Source organism: Mercenaria mercenaria, chromosome 13 (assembly GCF_021730395.1).
Source record: "Mercenaria mercenaria strain notata chromosome 13, MADL_Memer_1, whole genome shotgun sequence".
In the NCBI taxonomy this organism is placed as follows: Eukaryota; Metazoa; Mollusca; class Bivalvia; order Venerida; family Veneridae; genus Mercenaria; species Mercenaria mercenaria.
In genome coordinates, this window is record NC_069373.1 from 79,916,124 (window position 1) to 79,931,968 (window position 15,845).

The 15,845-nt window shown below is 37.3% G+C and overlaps 1 protein-coding gene across 3 annotated transcripts; it reads right to left on the minus strand.

Annotated features, from left to right (window-relative positions):
• Positions 1–1,528: 1,528 nt before the first annotated feature.
• LOC123530094 (uncharacterized) lies at positions 1,529–12,082 on the minus strand. Of its 3 annotated transcripts, none has more exons than XM_045310793.2 (2): positions 11,549–12,082; positions 1,529–3,100 (listed from the first exon to the last, which is right to left on the minus strand). In XM_045310793.2, the coding sequence occupies exon 2, from the start codon at positions 2,958–2,960 to the stop codon at positions 2,322–2,324; it is 639 nt and encodes a 212-aa protein (XP_045166728.2). In that variant the 5' UTR covers positions 2,961–3,100; positions 11,549–12,082; the 3' UTR covers positions 1,529–2,321. The 3 variants fall into 3 exon arrangements, with proteins under 3 accessions (XP_045166728.2, XP_045166729.2, XP_053378423.1); XM_045310794.2 differs by having other exon boundaries at positions 11,545–12,082; XM_053522448.1 differs by lacking the exon at positions 11,549–12,082 and adding an exon at positions 6,853–6,962.
• Positions 12,083–15,845: the final 3,763 nt, after the last annotated feature.

The window sequence follows — 15,845 nt, forward strand, 5'->3', positions numbered from 1 at the left end:
AAAACTATTTTTTCCGTCCAGTAAAACCAGTGCTTTTCTTCTATCCATTTTTTAAGTATCATTCAGTACGTTAAATTATTAATACTATATTTATTCACTGAGTTTGTCAATCAAATATCTCGTTAAAAATGGATTCCTCACATCCATGCTGGAAGAGTAACGCTCATAATATAGTCAGCTACAGTATTGATGTTTTGTAGGGAAGAAAATACTAGTTCCAGAATCATCAAAGAAATCGTTCAGTTTCACCTCGTTCATCATTTTGAAGTTTGTCGAAGGAGTTGCATTTCAAGACTAGGTGATCTGTAGGGCGGATCGATTGGTAATTTTACGACTGTCAATTCTTATGTGGAAAGTTTCAGGACCAAATGCATGGCATAAGTATGTGAACTAAATGTGTCCTTGACTTTGAACAATAAACTGCCTTTATCAAAAGTGGTGTACAGCTGAACACAGACAAAGTTCATAAGGAATTTTAATAAACTCTCAAGATTTTGGCCGAATACTAATGTCAATTTCAAAGGCAATGCGACTTTTTGAAACAGGATATGAAGTTTGAATACAGTAGACCAAAGCACTGATGATAGTAGACCAAAGCAGTGATGGAACAACCGAATGACAGACCAACGGACGGACAACGTGTAACGTTAATCAACTCGCCTTACGAAATTTGATATCCGCCCGATACAAGCATTTTCTCATATGGAAATGTTTTAATCTAAGATTGGTCTACAACCTCGGCGACTGATCTTTCTTTATACCAACGAGGCCTTCACCATGTTATGTCTAGAGTAATTGTGGTTGTTATGGGGGATGAACTGTTGTGCGTCATTCTATGACTTTTTTTTTTGTTGGTGCATTTAGACATTTTCGATCATACGATGCATTAATATATCAGTTTTCAAATTCTGTAGACTCCATACCTAAACAATATTCCTCTAAGGGATATATATGATGTATGCAGTGCTGTTATTTTTGCTTTTTTTTCATGGATAACTTTTACCGTGATCTTTTACCAGCGCAATTTCCGAATAAATTGACCTCTTAAACAACAGGGACTAGTAAGTATGATATGGTTACAGTTTTCCAAATATAAATAGGAAACTGCCGGTCTACTGATCGACCGGCTTATATGTAGCTATATAATCAGATCTTCAGGGAGGTGTGGGCAAGTCTGCCAAGGATTATTTTTCACCTACCGAATCCGTTTTAGTACTATTTGTGTGAATATGAAGGACAGTAAACAGTAAAACATCTGATATCATTTTAGCAACACCTCTGGAGTCTACATACTACTCGGCAAAGGTAGAATGTTTTCAGTTGAATAGGCAAGTTTCTTTAGGAACAGTAATCTCTACAGAATACAAAACATAAAGTATGTTTATGTGTATCCAATTAAATTTTATCACACGTTTGATGTTGTGGCGTAAAATAAAGACATGCCATATTTTGGTATCACACTGGTAAAGAAGGAGCAGAAAAAACTATAAAGAATATTTCCAAATTGAATTTGTGCGTTCCATTTTATTATTTTATTCAACCCGTATGAAAAGATATTCGTGTAAAATTATCCTATACATATATATAATTATTAAACCATAAAAAGACAGGCTTGTACACATTCACTTAAGGCAATGCCTTTTAGAACTAAAGCACCACACATTATTTCTTAACATCAATATGGTCATTCATGTAGGTGATATCCCTTTCAGCAAATAATGACAGAAACGGTGTTGAAATGTATGTTTGTGAAACAAACTAAAGCAAATACCTTTAGGAGTTATTTAAAAAATGTATGGAAATACATCTGAAAATATATATCATGTATCCAGGCCTCTTTAACCAGGAACCTCGCGTGTGTAGAATTGATAATTCTCAGACGTAAGTTTTGTTATGACTTTATTTATTCAAGCCAACCAAATAAAAGGAAAATACTATCATAGTATACAATACAACAAATACACCGCATGCACAAAGACCTATCCATTATAACTAAAATTTTAGAAAAATTAAGATGTTTTCATTATTGTCTCTTTGAGAAAAAATTACCTCAAGACTAAAAGATCAAATCGACAACAATTGAAATATAGTCCATAATCGATCCCCTTTGAAAATGTTTAACAAAGAATTGCGTCGTGAGTTTAATAATGTATAGAACATGATGAGCAAATGTTCTGTCGGTACCAATTCTAAAGCACAACATTGTCCACTAATAAGCATACGGTCGTCGTTTTAGCCACGTGACTGGTGCACAACAATAGTCATAAAAGTGTCTGCAGATGCTTTGCGCGTATTCTCTATGGTCTCAGAACGTCGTAATCTCACAGTATGTCCGGTGTAAAATGTTTGGCGATTGGTGCGCTTTTGTTCATTCCCGTCATATATTCCATCCACGCGCCAACATATGTATCCCGGTCAACCTTTCCGCTTCCGGTAGGGTCTAGATCGGCAAAGACTGCCTTGACTGCTTTTGCATTGTCGATACCGAAACATCTCCATCCGCGCACCATGTCCTTCTCGATCAAATAGCCATCTTTATCGGTGTCAAAAACCTTGAAAAAGAATGATACCATTTCAGAAAAACAAGCTGGAAATGGACTTGGGTCTATTTGCAAAGATTCTGCATATGCCTTGACATACTCATCCTCCGTTATTGTTCCATCTTTTGATAATTTTTCAGCCACCATCGATACCGTAGGAATTTTATCAAGCGGTATACTTGTCTTAGGGTCGTCTGCTGAATTCTTCATGAATTTAATCAAAGCTGTCCATCCATTCACAAGCCATGAGCGAATCTCTTCAGCCATCTCGGCGTCGAGTTTGAACTCTTTGATAAAAGAGTCAGTCATTTCAATAAAGTCCGCCCTGTTCATAAAGCCGTTCCTTTTCTTGTTATGCAAGCGGTACCACATTCGGACCTTAGTTTCAACAAATGGGTTAAGTGGAACTTTAGCATCCATAACTAAACTGATTTCTGTTCGCAACCTCTAACACTTTTAAAACGCTGGCAAACACCAACTTCTCGACGAGTAAGCAAACAATTACAGTGCCGTGACAAACGTGTTACTACTCCTTATATATGGTTCCAAAACTGAAGAATCTGCAAAAAAAAATTGAAAGACATGACGTGCAAACGAAACCAAAAATCTTTTGTCTCGCGGACTGATAAGATAGGTTTTGACACAGTGAAACTTAATATGTGCATGTGCGTGTCTCTGTCTTTTTTATAGAACATTATTCGTCTAAGAAAGTAATTACGATCCATGTTTAAGGCAAAACCGATTACTTATTTGAGGTGTTAAAATGTTCGCCAAATGCAACTATTGACCCTGCTTTTACGATGAGGTGTCTTCGTGCGTTTTAAATAGAGATGAATTAGTTGCATGCATTCTTCGCTGTTGGTTAGCTTAGGTCTTGAGTATTATCCGCGAAGAAGTCTTAGGGTGGTGGGTCGTATTCCACTGTTTAAAGTGGTTATTCAGATTTTGACAAAGTAATGAAATTGGTAGAATGTTTAGCAAATGATCATTTACACATATTTAGGTTCACTAGTCAATTGCTTTATACATGTTAGAACTTCACTGAACGTATTTTCGAAATTTTATTTTTCTGTCTTGAATGCTCAACCAAAATATAGTCACTCATATTTTAACATATGTATTAATTTAAGAAATCATATGAATATAAGAACTATTATATAATATTTTTCATATATTTATATTGAAAAATATACATTTAGCCGAAATCCATTAGAAATGCAAGTTTGTAAAAAAAAATATTATTACCTCCCTTTACAAATCTTGATTGCGCAAGCAGAATAGATTGAAATTATAGGAGTCCCGAAGCAACACGTTATTTAAAATTTGCCTTTTGTTTCAGATTGTTGGAATATCCCAATATCTATCAAATGCAAGTGTAAAATTAAAAATTATATTGAAATTAAAATCAGAAGTCAGCTTTTTAATACATTTGTATTAAAGGGGAGTAATTACAAATTTTCATAAAAAAATGATAAAACTTACATTTCTAATACAGATCTAACTCAGTCTGTTCTTTAAACACATTTATAAAAATAAATGAATAATGATAAATGTCTCAATATGTTGCTGAAATGTGATTGGCCATCTTTCAAGTTGTTTTGGGTACACACGCTTAAATCTAGAAGCATAGTAAATGGTAGTATGAAAGGCAACCAAGCAAAACAATAGCAGACCCGGTATGATTGAGTCCACTCATGATAGGTAATAGAAAGTTCAACACCCTTCACATCCCCTAGCACTGGCTTTAGAGGAACCCTTTAATGCAAAGGACATTGAATGGTTTACACGATCTCAAATGGGTATTATTCATATTTTTATATCAGGCAAACTTCTAGCCTTAATTGTCGGACCTTTAGTCCAAACCCTTACCGTCATCTATTCGATATGGACATGCTGTTTAAGCTAACAGGATCATAACACTTTGACTACTCGGAACAGTGCTATAAAAGTTCTAGAGTAGTCTTCCAATTATGTCAGAGCAAGGTTCTGCTCTGATAACCACCCTTGATAGTGGATACGAACCTGGACCTGCTTTCCATTGTCGCAAGTATTTAATAAGTGACTGTTCTGTCTGAATCAGCTTTCACTTAGAACCTAAACATTTCCAGAACAGTACTCTTTTTCACTCTATTGAGAAAATCCTAGGATGCTAAGTCTGAACTACAAAAGTCAGAGTTTCACAATATATACGTGCATCTGTCCATAACTAGTTTGTCTGAAACAGTATGTTTGTTTGACTAATATGGGTTAATAACGCAATTTTCATGGCAGCATTTCAGGTCATTCTGTAACAATGGCTTGTCAGAACTTCCCAATATGAGTTGATTGGTGACGAAAAAGATACCTCCGACATATTGTTTTAAATCAAATTGCCAACTGAGCTAGAAGTACGGACAGTAGTAAACTTTTTCAATGAATACTGAAATAATAAGAGGATATTATATATGATATCATACACACTATTAGATCTATATGTATACGACTGGTTAAGTAAAATGTATTTGTTCAATCTTTCTTATAGGCCTAACTAGATCTATATATTCAGATCTCCAACGTTTTTATATGTTAATAAAGATGTCTGAAAACAGAAGTGTTCCTACTTATTTGCGATTCTAACACGATCCGATTCATTTTCCTATTAAACAAAGAAGGCTGAAAACAGTGAATTATCTGAAAACAGTGAATTATCATTCAACAATTTACTGTTCTGACGTCACAATTATTACGTCATAGCATCAAACGGCATAACGGCGCGCTGGAAAAGAAACCGATTGAAAATGGGCAAATATTAAATTTTAATGAATGCCGTCAAGGATGTTATTGTAGCTACTTAAAAGTCCTTGGTAACGTGTTAGAATCAATATAGAAATAATATAGAGCTATCTCATTTAGCGATTTGGTCTCAGTGAATAAAATCATTGTCGTTCAGATGCGTATTATTATATCACTCGGGCTCTGCCCTCGTGATATAATTCCTTCGCATCTGAACTCCAAACAATTATTTATTCAGCGACAAATCACTAAATGAGATATATTATTTCTTAATCAAACTCACCCGGTACCCGTACATGACAGAATGTTGGCAGAAATATGAGGTATTTTAAAATCCAATTTTCATACATTAAATTCAGTCATAGAGCTAAATAGGATAATTATATTAAGTTTATTACCCATCTTAGCCAGATTATTTTGATATTATAGATATGATAATAACCATTACTTTAATGTTATAATAATAAAAATAATAATAATAATAAAAATAATCATAATAATAATTATGATTATTATCATCATTATTATTATTATTTTTATATTACATATAGGATGATAAAAGATACAGTAATAATATTGAAAATAATAATGATAATAAAACACAAGTATAGTGAAAACTTCCTGAGTTCTTTGTGCGGACAAACAATATTTTTTCGATTTGGAAATTGATTTTCATGTATTCATGTAATCAACATTACTTGAATATAAAATTATTGTGTTCCATCTATACTCAATTTTCATTTTCAGTATGTTGCAAAAAGGGACTTTTTTTTCATGCTTTGCTTTGTAACTTTGAAATTCACATTCTGTTTTCAATTTAGAAAAATGTTATTTATACAACTTATTCTGCAAGCTTTAGATGAGTGAAAGTCACATTTTTCAGAAATATCACAATTCTTTAGACAGAATTTGAAAAAAATAAAAATTTGCATGTTTCTTTAAGTAAGTTTCTCATTATTTCATTATTGTGAAAATAAGTTTTTGATTATTTTATTATTGTGTTTGATCAACAAATATTTTTCTTTTCATAGAAATGCAAAAAAACTAGTATAACTTTAAAAGTTATCAATTATTCATTAATTTAAAATAAATTACATCGTTTCCCCTTCTCACTAATAGATACACTTGTAAGGTAGACTGACTCTGCAATAAACAATGACCCTTGTTTATTGAAGCCATGCTGTGATGGTCATTAACCCCCAACTGTGCTGGTGAAGACAAAAATTCCTTGGCCCACTGCCAAAATCTAGGCCTTTAATTATTCAACTTCAACAATAACGAACTTGTTGTGCATGATCATGCATGAGAAGTTATAAAAATGAAATTCTAACACGGTCCGATTCATTTTCCTATTAAACAAAGAAGGCTGAAAACAGTGAATTATTTAAGAAATAATATATCTCAACCAGTGATTTGTCGTTGAATAAATCATTGTTTGGAGTTCAGATGCGAAGGAATTATATCACGAGGGCGCAGCCCGAGTGATATAATAATACGCATCTGAACGACAAACAATGTATTGTAACTGTGGGAAACTTACCAGTTGGAATCAGTCTGTATTTTATGCTGTTCGGGACAATAGCCAAATAATATTGACTAGCAACACCAGCAATGTCTTTTCGTGCTGCCCGCGCCAAGGGAAATCACTCTTGCTGTGTTCCGGGTTCAGGCTATCGCCCCGTAGGCCGTACCGGACCGTACGCGAGCACTACACTCCTCCCCGTCCTATTGAAAGGAGGTAGTCCCTACACCATGGAAGTAGACCATGGTGTCTTAGACCATGGAGGTATACCATGGTCCCTTAGACCATGGAAGTATACCATGGTCTCTTGCTCATAAATATGAGATGTTCCTGGGTTTAACCAGTACTAGTATTGTGTCACTTTAGCCACAATACCATCGCTACCGGCGACCATGGATCTCTGCATCCATAGTGCACCGGGATCAGCCCCTATGGCTTAAACAGACTCAGTTCTTCTATAGATAGTCAATGCTATCATAAGAACTGTTCCTACTCCAAGAATGGTCAGCAGCCGAACACTTACTAATAAACAACCTTTAGTCAAACAGACGGCTGACCCTAACCTCACACAGCTGCCTCTACCTGAGCTTTGCCTAACAGTGGGGGCCTAGGTAAACTTACTGCTAGTCCAAGCAGAGCTCAAGTCTCCTCTGTGACAGGGCCTTGCGGTGCCTGCCCTATCCTAGTAAAACTGTGTGAGGCCATACGTTCCTCGTCAAGGGTCTCTAGGACAAGGCTTCACCGGACTAATCTGTTTCTTAATCCGATGTCCCAAAGGAGTTAAGCCATGACTGAGTTCAATAGCTTCCTCCTTCAGACTTTTCAGCATACCAAGATGAATGCCATCTTGACCTGACCTTAGTCACACTAACATAAAACACAATCTAACAGAAGAAATTGTTCCCTGTTTTACCGATTTGACTCAGCTACTGGACTGGCACGAAACAGATCGGACCATGCCGGATCTGTCCTACTTCGTTGCCAATCCAAAACAAACAGCAATCTCTAATCCTGTTTCAACACTTTACTCAGCTCCACTGAGAACCACCAACTATACAGTCCAGTTTTATCCCTCAGAGCTCCTAGATCCGGTACCGAGATGGAATTCTGAAGGCTAGACCCCAGACCCTTTGTAGAATCAGAGGTACCTGTCGCACCCTTAAGCACGGCAAGTCTTTTGTTTGTCCTTTCCGGGGATAGGACCTCAGACTGTGAACTTGGTTGTCCTACAGTAGGCACTGAACTGACTGTCCAGACGTGACTGTATTACCGATTACCGAGGCCCTTAACAGCCTCAGTCACAACCCTCCTTGTGGTCACCATGTTCATGTTTACAACAGTATGATCCATACCAGCATCTGGTAGGCTACTTTTCTCAGAAGGGTCATCCCGCATCTGAGACTACTATTGCAAGGACTGACTTGCCACTCTTACCCTCAGTGTCATCTGTGGTTCCCTCGTGATACCCGTAGACAGTCGTACCCATGCCAGTGTTGGTCTCAGGTTCCCCGGATGCTCTGTGATGTAACCTCCAGGTAACCCCTTTACCAACTGCACTGCGTCGTCTACATCAAGAAACCCGTAGACAGTCGTACCCATGCCCTTGTTGGTCCTAGGTCCCTCAAACGCTCTATGATGGAAGCTTCGGTGTCCCCTTTGACCAACGGCACTGCGTCGTCTACAAGGTTAAAGGACCCCAACTTTCGTTGTCTTCTTAACAGTAATTACACCTGCCACAAGGTAACTGCTCCAGTCGTGTCCAAGCATGATACTCATTGCAATGCCTCCAACCGGCATTCAAGACATTGCCTTAGCTTTATCATGCTCACGACCTACCCCGTGCTGCAGCACAATATTCAACCGAGACAGCTCCTCCGGCCACTGTCTCACCAGTTGACCTTGAGGCTCTTGGAACCCCATGAATCACCTTAAACTTGAGTGGTCATTCCGTACAATACAGTATAAATAAGAACATAACTACCATAACTACCATATGCAATGACCTTCTCCTTGCCGACCTGGACCTATGGTACCCATGCACTGATCTATTTATTCCATGCATTGGTGTAAAGCATAAACTCATCCATCCTCATCAGCAAGGCTAACCCAGGCGGTTGCATCAGAGCCTCTTATCAAAACTTCAAAAGCTCTGACCCACTCTCCCCGCCACACAAACCGAAGTTTGCCTGTCAAAGCAAAAAACAGATTTTGCTTTTATAAAGCCTCTATGGTAGTTCACCAGATTCACCTCTACTGGATCTGACTGTCATGACTTCTTCAAATTTAAGCTCTAACTGCTTAAGTGCCTCAATGACAGTCCTATTATCTGGTGCCCCTTGTGTGCTACCGGCCATTTCTCCAACTGCAAAAACATGTTCCTCCTCTTCGCACCATTCCTCCTCTTCGAACAACTTAGGCTGGTGCTTTGACATACCAAATATAGCCATGTGTGCCTGTTGGTATTTACGGATTACCTGCTTGGCCTGTTGGATACTCGTAGGATCAAGCATAAACACATGGTGGCCTGCATCCTTATCTAACAGGCCCTGACAGAAACGACTTATGACTTGATTAGTCACAAACGAATCTGGCAGGCCTCTGAATGCTCTTGCCGCAAGTGTCAAAAGCCGGTCTGCAAAATCATCTAACGACTCGACCTCTTCCTGGCAAGCCTGTTGAAATTGCAATTGAGCCGCAGCTGGCAACTCGTGCTCTCCAAACCGCGCCTCAAGCTTACTATGTAAACCCTGGTAAGAGTTCACCTCACCACTATCATGTATCAGTACATAATAGTCCATAGCTTTGCCAGTAAGACACCAGCACAAGCCCTCAAATTTCTCAGCATCTGACCATCCGCATGCCTCAGCATATCTGGAAAACTTTAAATCAAAAGCTTCCCAGCTGCCCTTACCATCAAATGCCAAATGCTTTTGCAAAGAACTTAATTTCTTTGCCAGCTGACTATAGTCGGCTCCCACTCCCCCATCTGATGATGGTCTACTTGCATTGGCATTACCATCATCACCAAAAGGAGTGCTACCTTCACCAAGGTTGGAATTCAGTTTCGTTTCTGGTAACGATACCTTATTCCTGCCCGATGCTGGTGTCCCAAGGAATTCAGCCGGAGTTTTCAAAAATGGCCTGTGCATACCAGAAGATACAGCATGCATTCTCGGTCTAGGGGTGATCAAGTCCCCAGGCCTAGCTAGAGTATTTCCGGTCTTAATTTGTGACCAAGCACTGGGCTCTTTTCTAGCCTCAGGCTCCTTATCACTGTCTTGTAGTGGCCATAGTTTATTCTGGGTAAAATCAATTCGACCCAGCTCAGACTCTGTAAATTTCTTACGACACAACACGGACAAGACTTCCGGGGTTATGTTCCCCGTCGCCTCACGCACCGACAAAATTGCACTGGCAATTTTTGTATTAATTCCAGGTACCATTCTCAATTGCTCAAGGGTAGCAAAATTAATTGAAACCACTTGTGCACTAATACCAGATGTAACTGACTTACCTTCTGGACTCTTTTGTTGCGACATCTTTGATAAAAATCAAAATAACAACAACAAAATCAGAAATAAATTTAATTATTTCAATTCCAGAATGATCCAAAAAAATTCTTTGAAGGATCCTAAAGCTTCAACAAAGGTAAACTACAATGCCAACTATAGGGATTTCCGATGGTATAAGTCCCAACAAACTGTCTGGAAATGTCGAATAATTTTTCAATTATTCAACCTATAACACTTAAATAAGTGTTTTAGACAAAGAACGTAATCGACTAAATTCAATTACGCCTCACCCGGTCCCTTTTCCAACACAAGTCACAACTGTTTTTAGACTGGCAAGTTGGCCAAGCCTAAAAATAGAAGTTCGGTAGCGATTTATTGGTCGGCAAAATATGGGCTCAAAATGAACCGCTGCCACCATTTGTAACGTTTCAGTGCCACACAAATCCCGTCAGTGAAAAGCTAGCTCATCACCAAAGGTGATTTAATGTGCATATATACTGTCATCTTACTCCAATGACAATTGACAGGTTTACAAATTTGCATATTAATGGAATTACTTCCCTTTATGCATTCAGTAATCGTTACATTACTTTCCCCTCCGAGAAATCTCGTCCCGAGATTTGGCCTGGGAAATACATGGGTAAGGCAACTCCAGTCCGGCAGCTGACTTCATCCCACCGCTGCCACCAATATTGTAACTGTGGGAAACTTACCAGGTGGAATCAGTCTGTACTTTATGCTGTTCGGGACAATAGCCAAATAATATTGACTAGCAACACCAGCAATGTCTTTTCGTGCTGCCCGCGCCAAGGGAAATCACTCTTGCTGTGTTCCGGGTTCAGGCTACCGCCCCGTAGGCCGTACCGGACCGTACGCGAGCACTACAAATGATTTATTCAAGAGCAAATCACTGAATGAGATATATTATTTCGATTCTAACACGTTACCAATGATTTTCAAGTACATCCTTCACGACATTCATTAAATATTTGCCCGTTTTCAATCGGTTTCTTTTCCAGCGCGCCGCTTTGCCGTTTGACGCCATGACGTAATAATTGTGACGTCAGAACAGTGACTTGTTTCCTTTCTCAGCCGGATCAAAAAGAAACAAACTATTCTGTGCTCCTGATCCATCCATTAATTGTTTCATTTACTTCTGTGTATAAATAGTAAAAACTCATTGAAATTAAATACTAACAAACCCGTATTTTTTGTCACCTATCCTGCATATCTATCCACTCGTTCTATGTAAAATACTTTATCATTGAGTGTTCCTTTAAGCTGTATTTTTAGGGGATGAAAATCCCCGAGACGGTAACGTCCGTATATAGATATTCGTCTTTGCTGTTTGCATATACTGAGGCAATTTTTCGATGTTTTCCGGTTCCAGTTTATGTAAAATCCGCTGACTGGTTGTCTTTATGAACATCCGAGCACCCCGAATCAGCCATATAAACTCGTAAACCGCGCTAACATGATTATTTTACTTCTTTTTCGTAATGAAAACTGAACATGCAACTGAAAAACACTTTTAAAACAGTAAGGAAGTGTAAAGACCGTCAAGTTTCTGCGTGGAGTGCAAACAAACAAAACAAAATTCTAAAAGCTAGTGCGAGAACGCTGAATGACGTCACCGGCATGGCTTCCGTAAATTTTGCAAAGTATGATATTCGCTGTAAGAGGTATGATGACACTAAATGTAAACTACAGTTTAGAGTAAAGTTTCACTTTCTTGAGCGTTTAATATTTCTTTCTAAGCGGATATATAAAAGATAAATCCCCAATGCTAGGCGGTGCCTTAATTCATATTAATAAGTCTCTCGAGGAAGGAATATTTCCTACTCAGTGGAAATTAGCAAATGTATGTCCTGTATATAAAAAGGACGACCCATCACTGGTTTCAAATTATAAACCAATTTCTCTTCTTTCTACCATGAGTAAAGTTTTTGAGCGTGCTATGTACAAACATATTTTTAACCATCTAGTAGATAATAATATTCTTACAGAGTACCAGTCTGGATTCTTACCTCGCGATTCTACAACTAACCAGTTGACATATTTATATCACAAATTTTGTGAAGCTGTGGACTCTGGTAAAGAATTGCGCGTTGTATTTTGTGACATCAGCAAAGCTTTTGATAAAGTATGGCACAAGGGACTACTTTTAAAACTAAAGGCAATTGGACTGTCAAATAAAGTTCTTTCTTGGTTTGAAAATTATTTGTCGAATAGATATCAGCAAATACAACTTAATGGTAAATCGTCAAGGTCGGTCAAAATTGAAGCAGGAGTTCCCCAGGGTTCTATTTTAGGTCCCCTACTATTTTTAATCTATATTAATGACATTGTGCGCGATATTCAAGCAAATATAAGACTTTTTGCTGATGATACCAGCCTGTCGATATTAGTGGACGATCCTATTCATGCAGCAAATATCCTTAATAGTGATTTACAGAAAATAGAATTGTGGGCTAAAACATGGCTAGTTACTTTTAATGCCCAAAAGACAAATTCTATGATAATATCTAGAAAAAATAACAAACCATTTCATCCACCAATAGTCATGAAAGATCAGAATATTGTTGAAGTAACTGAACATAAACATTTAGGACTATTTCTTTCTAATGATTGTACATGGCGTGCACATTTTAATTATATCCTGGACAAAGCTTGGGGTAGAGTAAATGTTATTAGGTCACTCAAATTCAAACTTGATAGAAAGTCATTAGAAACAATTTACTTTTCTTTTATAAGACCTCTTTTGGAATACAGTGATGTTGTGTTTGATAACTGTTATTTATATGAAAAACAAGAATTCGACAAAATTCAGACGGAAGCGGCAAGAATCGTGACAGGTACAACCAGATTAGTATCACTTGAAAAACTTTATCGTGAAACAGGCTGGCAAACGCTTGAAAATAGACGTTATATTCATAAACTCATATTGTTTTACAAAATTCAGTATTCTCTTGTCCCTGGCTACCTAAACTCTCTTATCCCTACGAGAATTAGTGAACCCTGATATAACTTACGTAATCCAGAATGTATCCCCTCCATAGCAAGTAAAACGTCTTTGTTTTACAACTCCTTCTTTCCGTCTACAATTAGAGCCTGGAACTTATTACCTGATCAATTAAGAAATGCCCCGTCCTTGAATATATTCAAGAACCTTCTAAGTAATACAAATAAGCCACCACAAGTCCCCTCTTACTTCTTTCTCGGTCCAAGAAAACTTCAAATTCTCCATACCCGCTTGCGTACCGAATGTAGCGTATTGAATGCGCATCTATTTGCCAGGAATATTGTGGATTCACCTCAGTGCCAATGCGGAAGTGAGGAATCGAATTTTCATTACTTTCTCTCTTGTCCGTTTTACATTGATGAAAGAAATCTTCTACTGGATGGTGTAAATTCAGTTGCTTCGGATATCGATATTACTACTGATTTATTACTCTATGGCAATTCTTACATTACAGATGATACAAATACTACAATATTTAAATTAGTCTATAGGTTCATTGAGTCTTCTAAACGTTTTGAATAATACTTGAAATTAACCATCTGCCCATTCTCGTCAAGTCTTTGTGTCTCACACTTATTATTTTCACTTTTCTACAGTTATAATAATTATTATTACTTTATGACATTTATGAAAAAATGACTATTAGTAATCTCATATACTACCCTGAATGTGTAACTGTTTCATACAGGAAAAGATCTATATAAGCCTTAGGCTTTCGATCCTATCCTAAGCGTTTTTGCGAATTTTGTTGATTGTATATGTATTTTGTAAACCATTTCGCTAATAAAATATGTTTAAACCAAAATACATCATCAGAACCACGCCGGAACCCCCTGTGCCGATAAAGATATGGTCAGTGCGCGACAAGGGCCTCCTAAGCTACGCGGTCAACCCAGAAAAACCTGAAGGTGCAAAACATTAAACCTAAATTCATGAATTGCAAAAGGTATACGAGTTTTCATAGCGGACGCAGTGGTCCAGTGGTAATAGTGTTTGATTACAAAACCAGAGTCCCGTGTCTGTTTTTTCCCCACCTGACACGTTAAACAACCAGGGAGGCTTCTGGAATTGGAGCGCCCTCTTCATCTCATAAAATCCTAACTTATATTAATTATAAATATATTATCTCAGTTTAAACAGGATGTGACCAAACTTGTACACAATGCTTAACATGATAGACCTGTTTTTAAACTGCTTTTATCTGTAAATCATCCTTGTTTTTAACACTATCAACTGTATTTATACTGCAATACACACCGTGTATTACTTTTATCCTCCTATCCAATCTACTTTTAACTTCTTGTACAGGCGCGCAGCTGCACATAATACTCGCAGAGAGGAGCGCTGCAGTATAGATAGATAGATAGATAGATAGATAGATAGATAGATAATTAATTGACAGTCTACGTACTGGTCGCCCATATGGATAACCAGTGGCAAATATGTATAAGCTTAAACACACGCACGTACGCACGCACGTACACTCGCAGTGCGGCAGAGAGAGACAGAGAGACAGAGAGAGGTATATATTCGCCTCAATTTCTAGAAGTTATTGAAGATTCTGAGAGGACCTAGCTTATAATGATCTCAAGACCAAGTTTGATGAAGATTCATCAAGAAGTTCATGAGAAGAAATTGTTTAAAGATTAATTATTTTTTAGCATCAGCTCCTTGGTTAAGGTTAATGATGCTATAAATCAAGTTTGATGAATATCAGAGAAAAAGTCATTAAAAGGCATTAATTCGAAAAGCATGGTTTACATTACAAGAATTTGGATAATAATTAAATACTACTACTCATTAGTAGACTCTAACAAACTTCAAGATGATTTGACAAAATTAGAAGAATGGGAACGTAAATGGTCTATGGAATTCAATCCTGATAAATGCGAAATCATAAGAATCTCCAAAAAAGAAAAAATATCATTTTTCCATATAAACTACATAATCAAGAACTAAAAACCACAGAAAATGCTAAATATCTTGGGATTACTATTAGTGATGACTTTAGTTGGAAAAAACATATTGAAACTATATCTTCAAAAGCTAATAACACTCTCTGATTCATAAAAAGAAATGTACAATGTAATAACCGTAATATCAAAGAAACTGCCTATAAAACATACGTCCGCCCACAATTAGAATACTGTAACACCATATGGCATCCATGGCAGAAAAACTTAGCATATGAGATAGAGAAGGTGCAAAGAGCTGCAGCCAGATATGTTATGAATGATTACTCATACCAAAGCAGCGTAACATCAATGCTTGAAATTCTTAAATGGCAGACATTAAAACAGAGAAGAATACATGCATCTTTAATTATGTTGTATAAAATATCACACAACCTCGTCTCTGTAGATCATAACCACCTGACAGCCTCTAGAAATTTAAACTTTATCATTCCATCTTCAAGAACACAATATCATATGAACTCCTTTTTCCCCCGCACGATCAGATACTGGAACGCCTTGCCT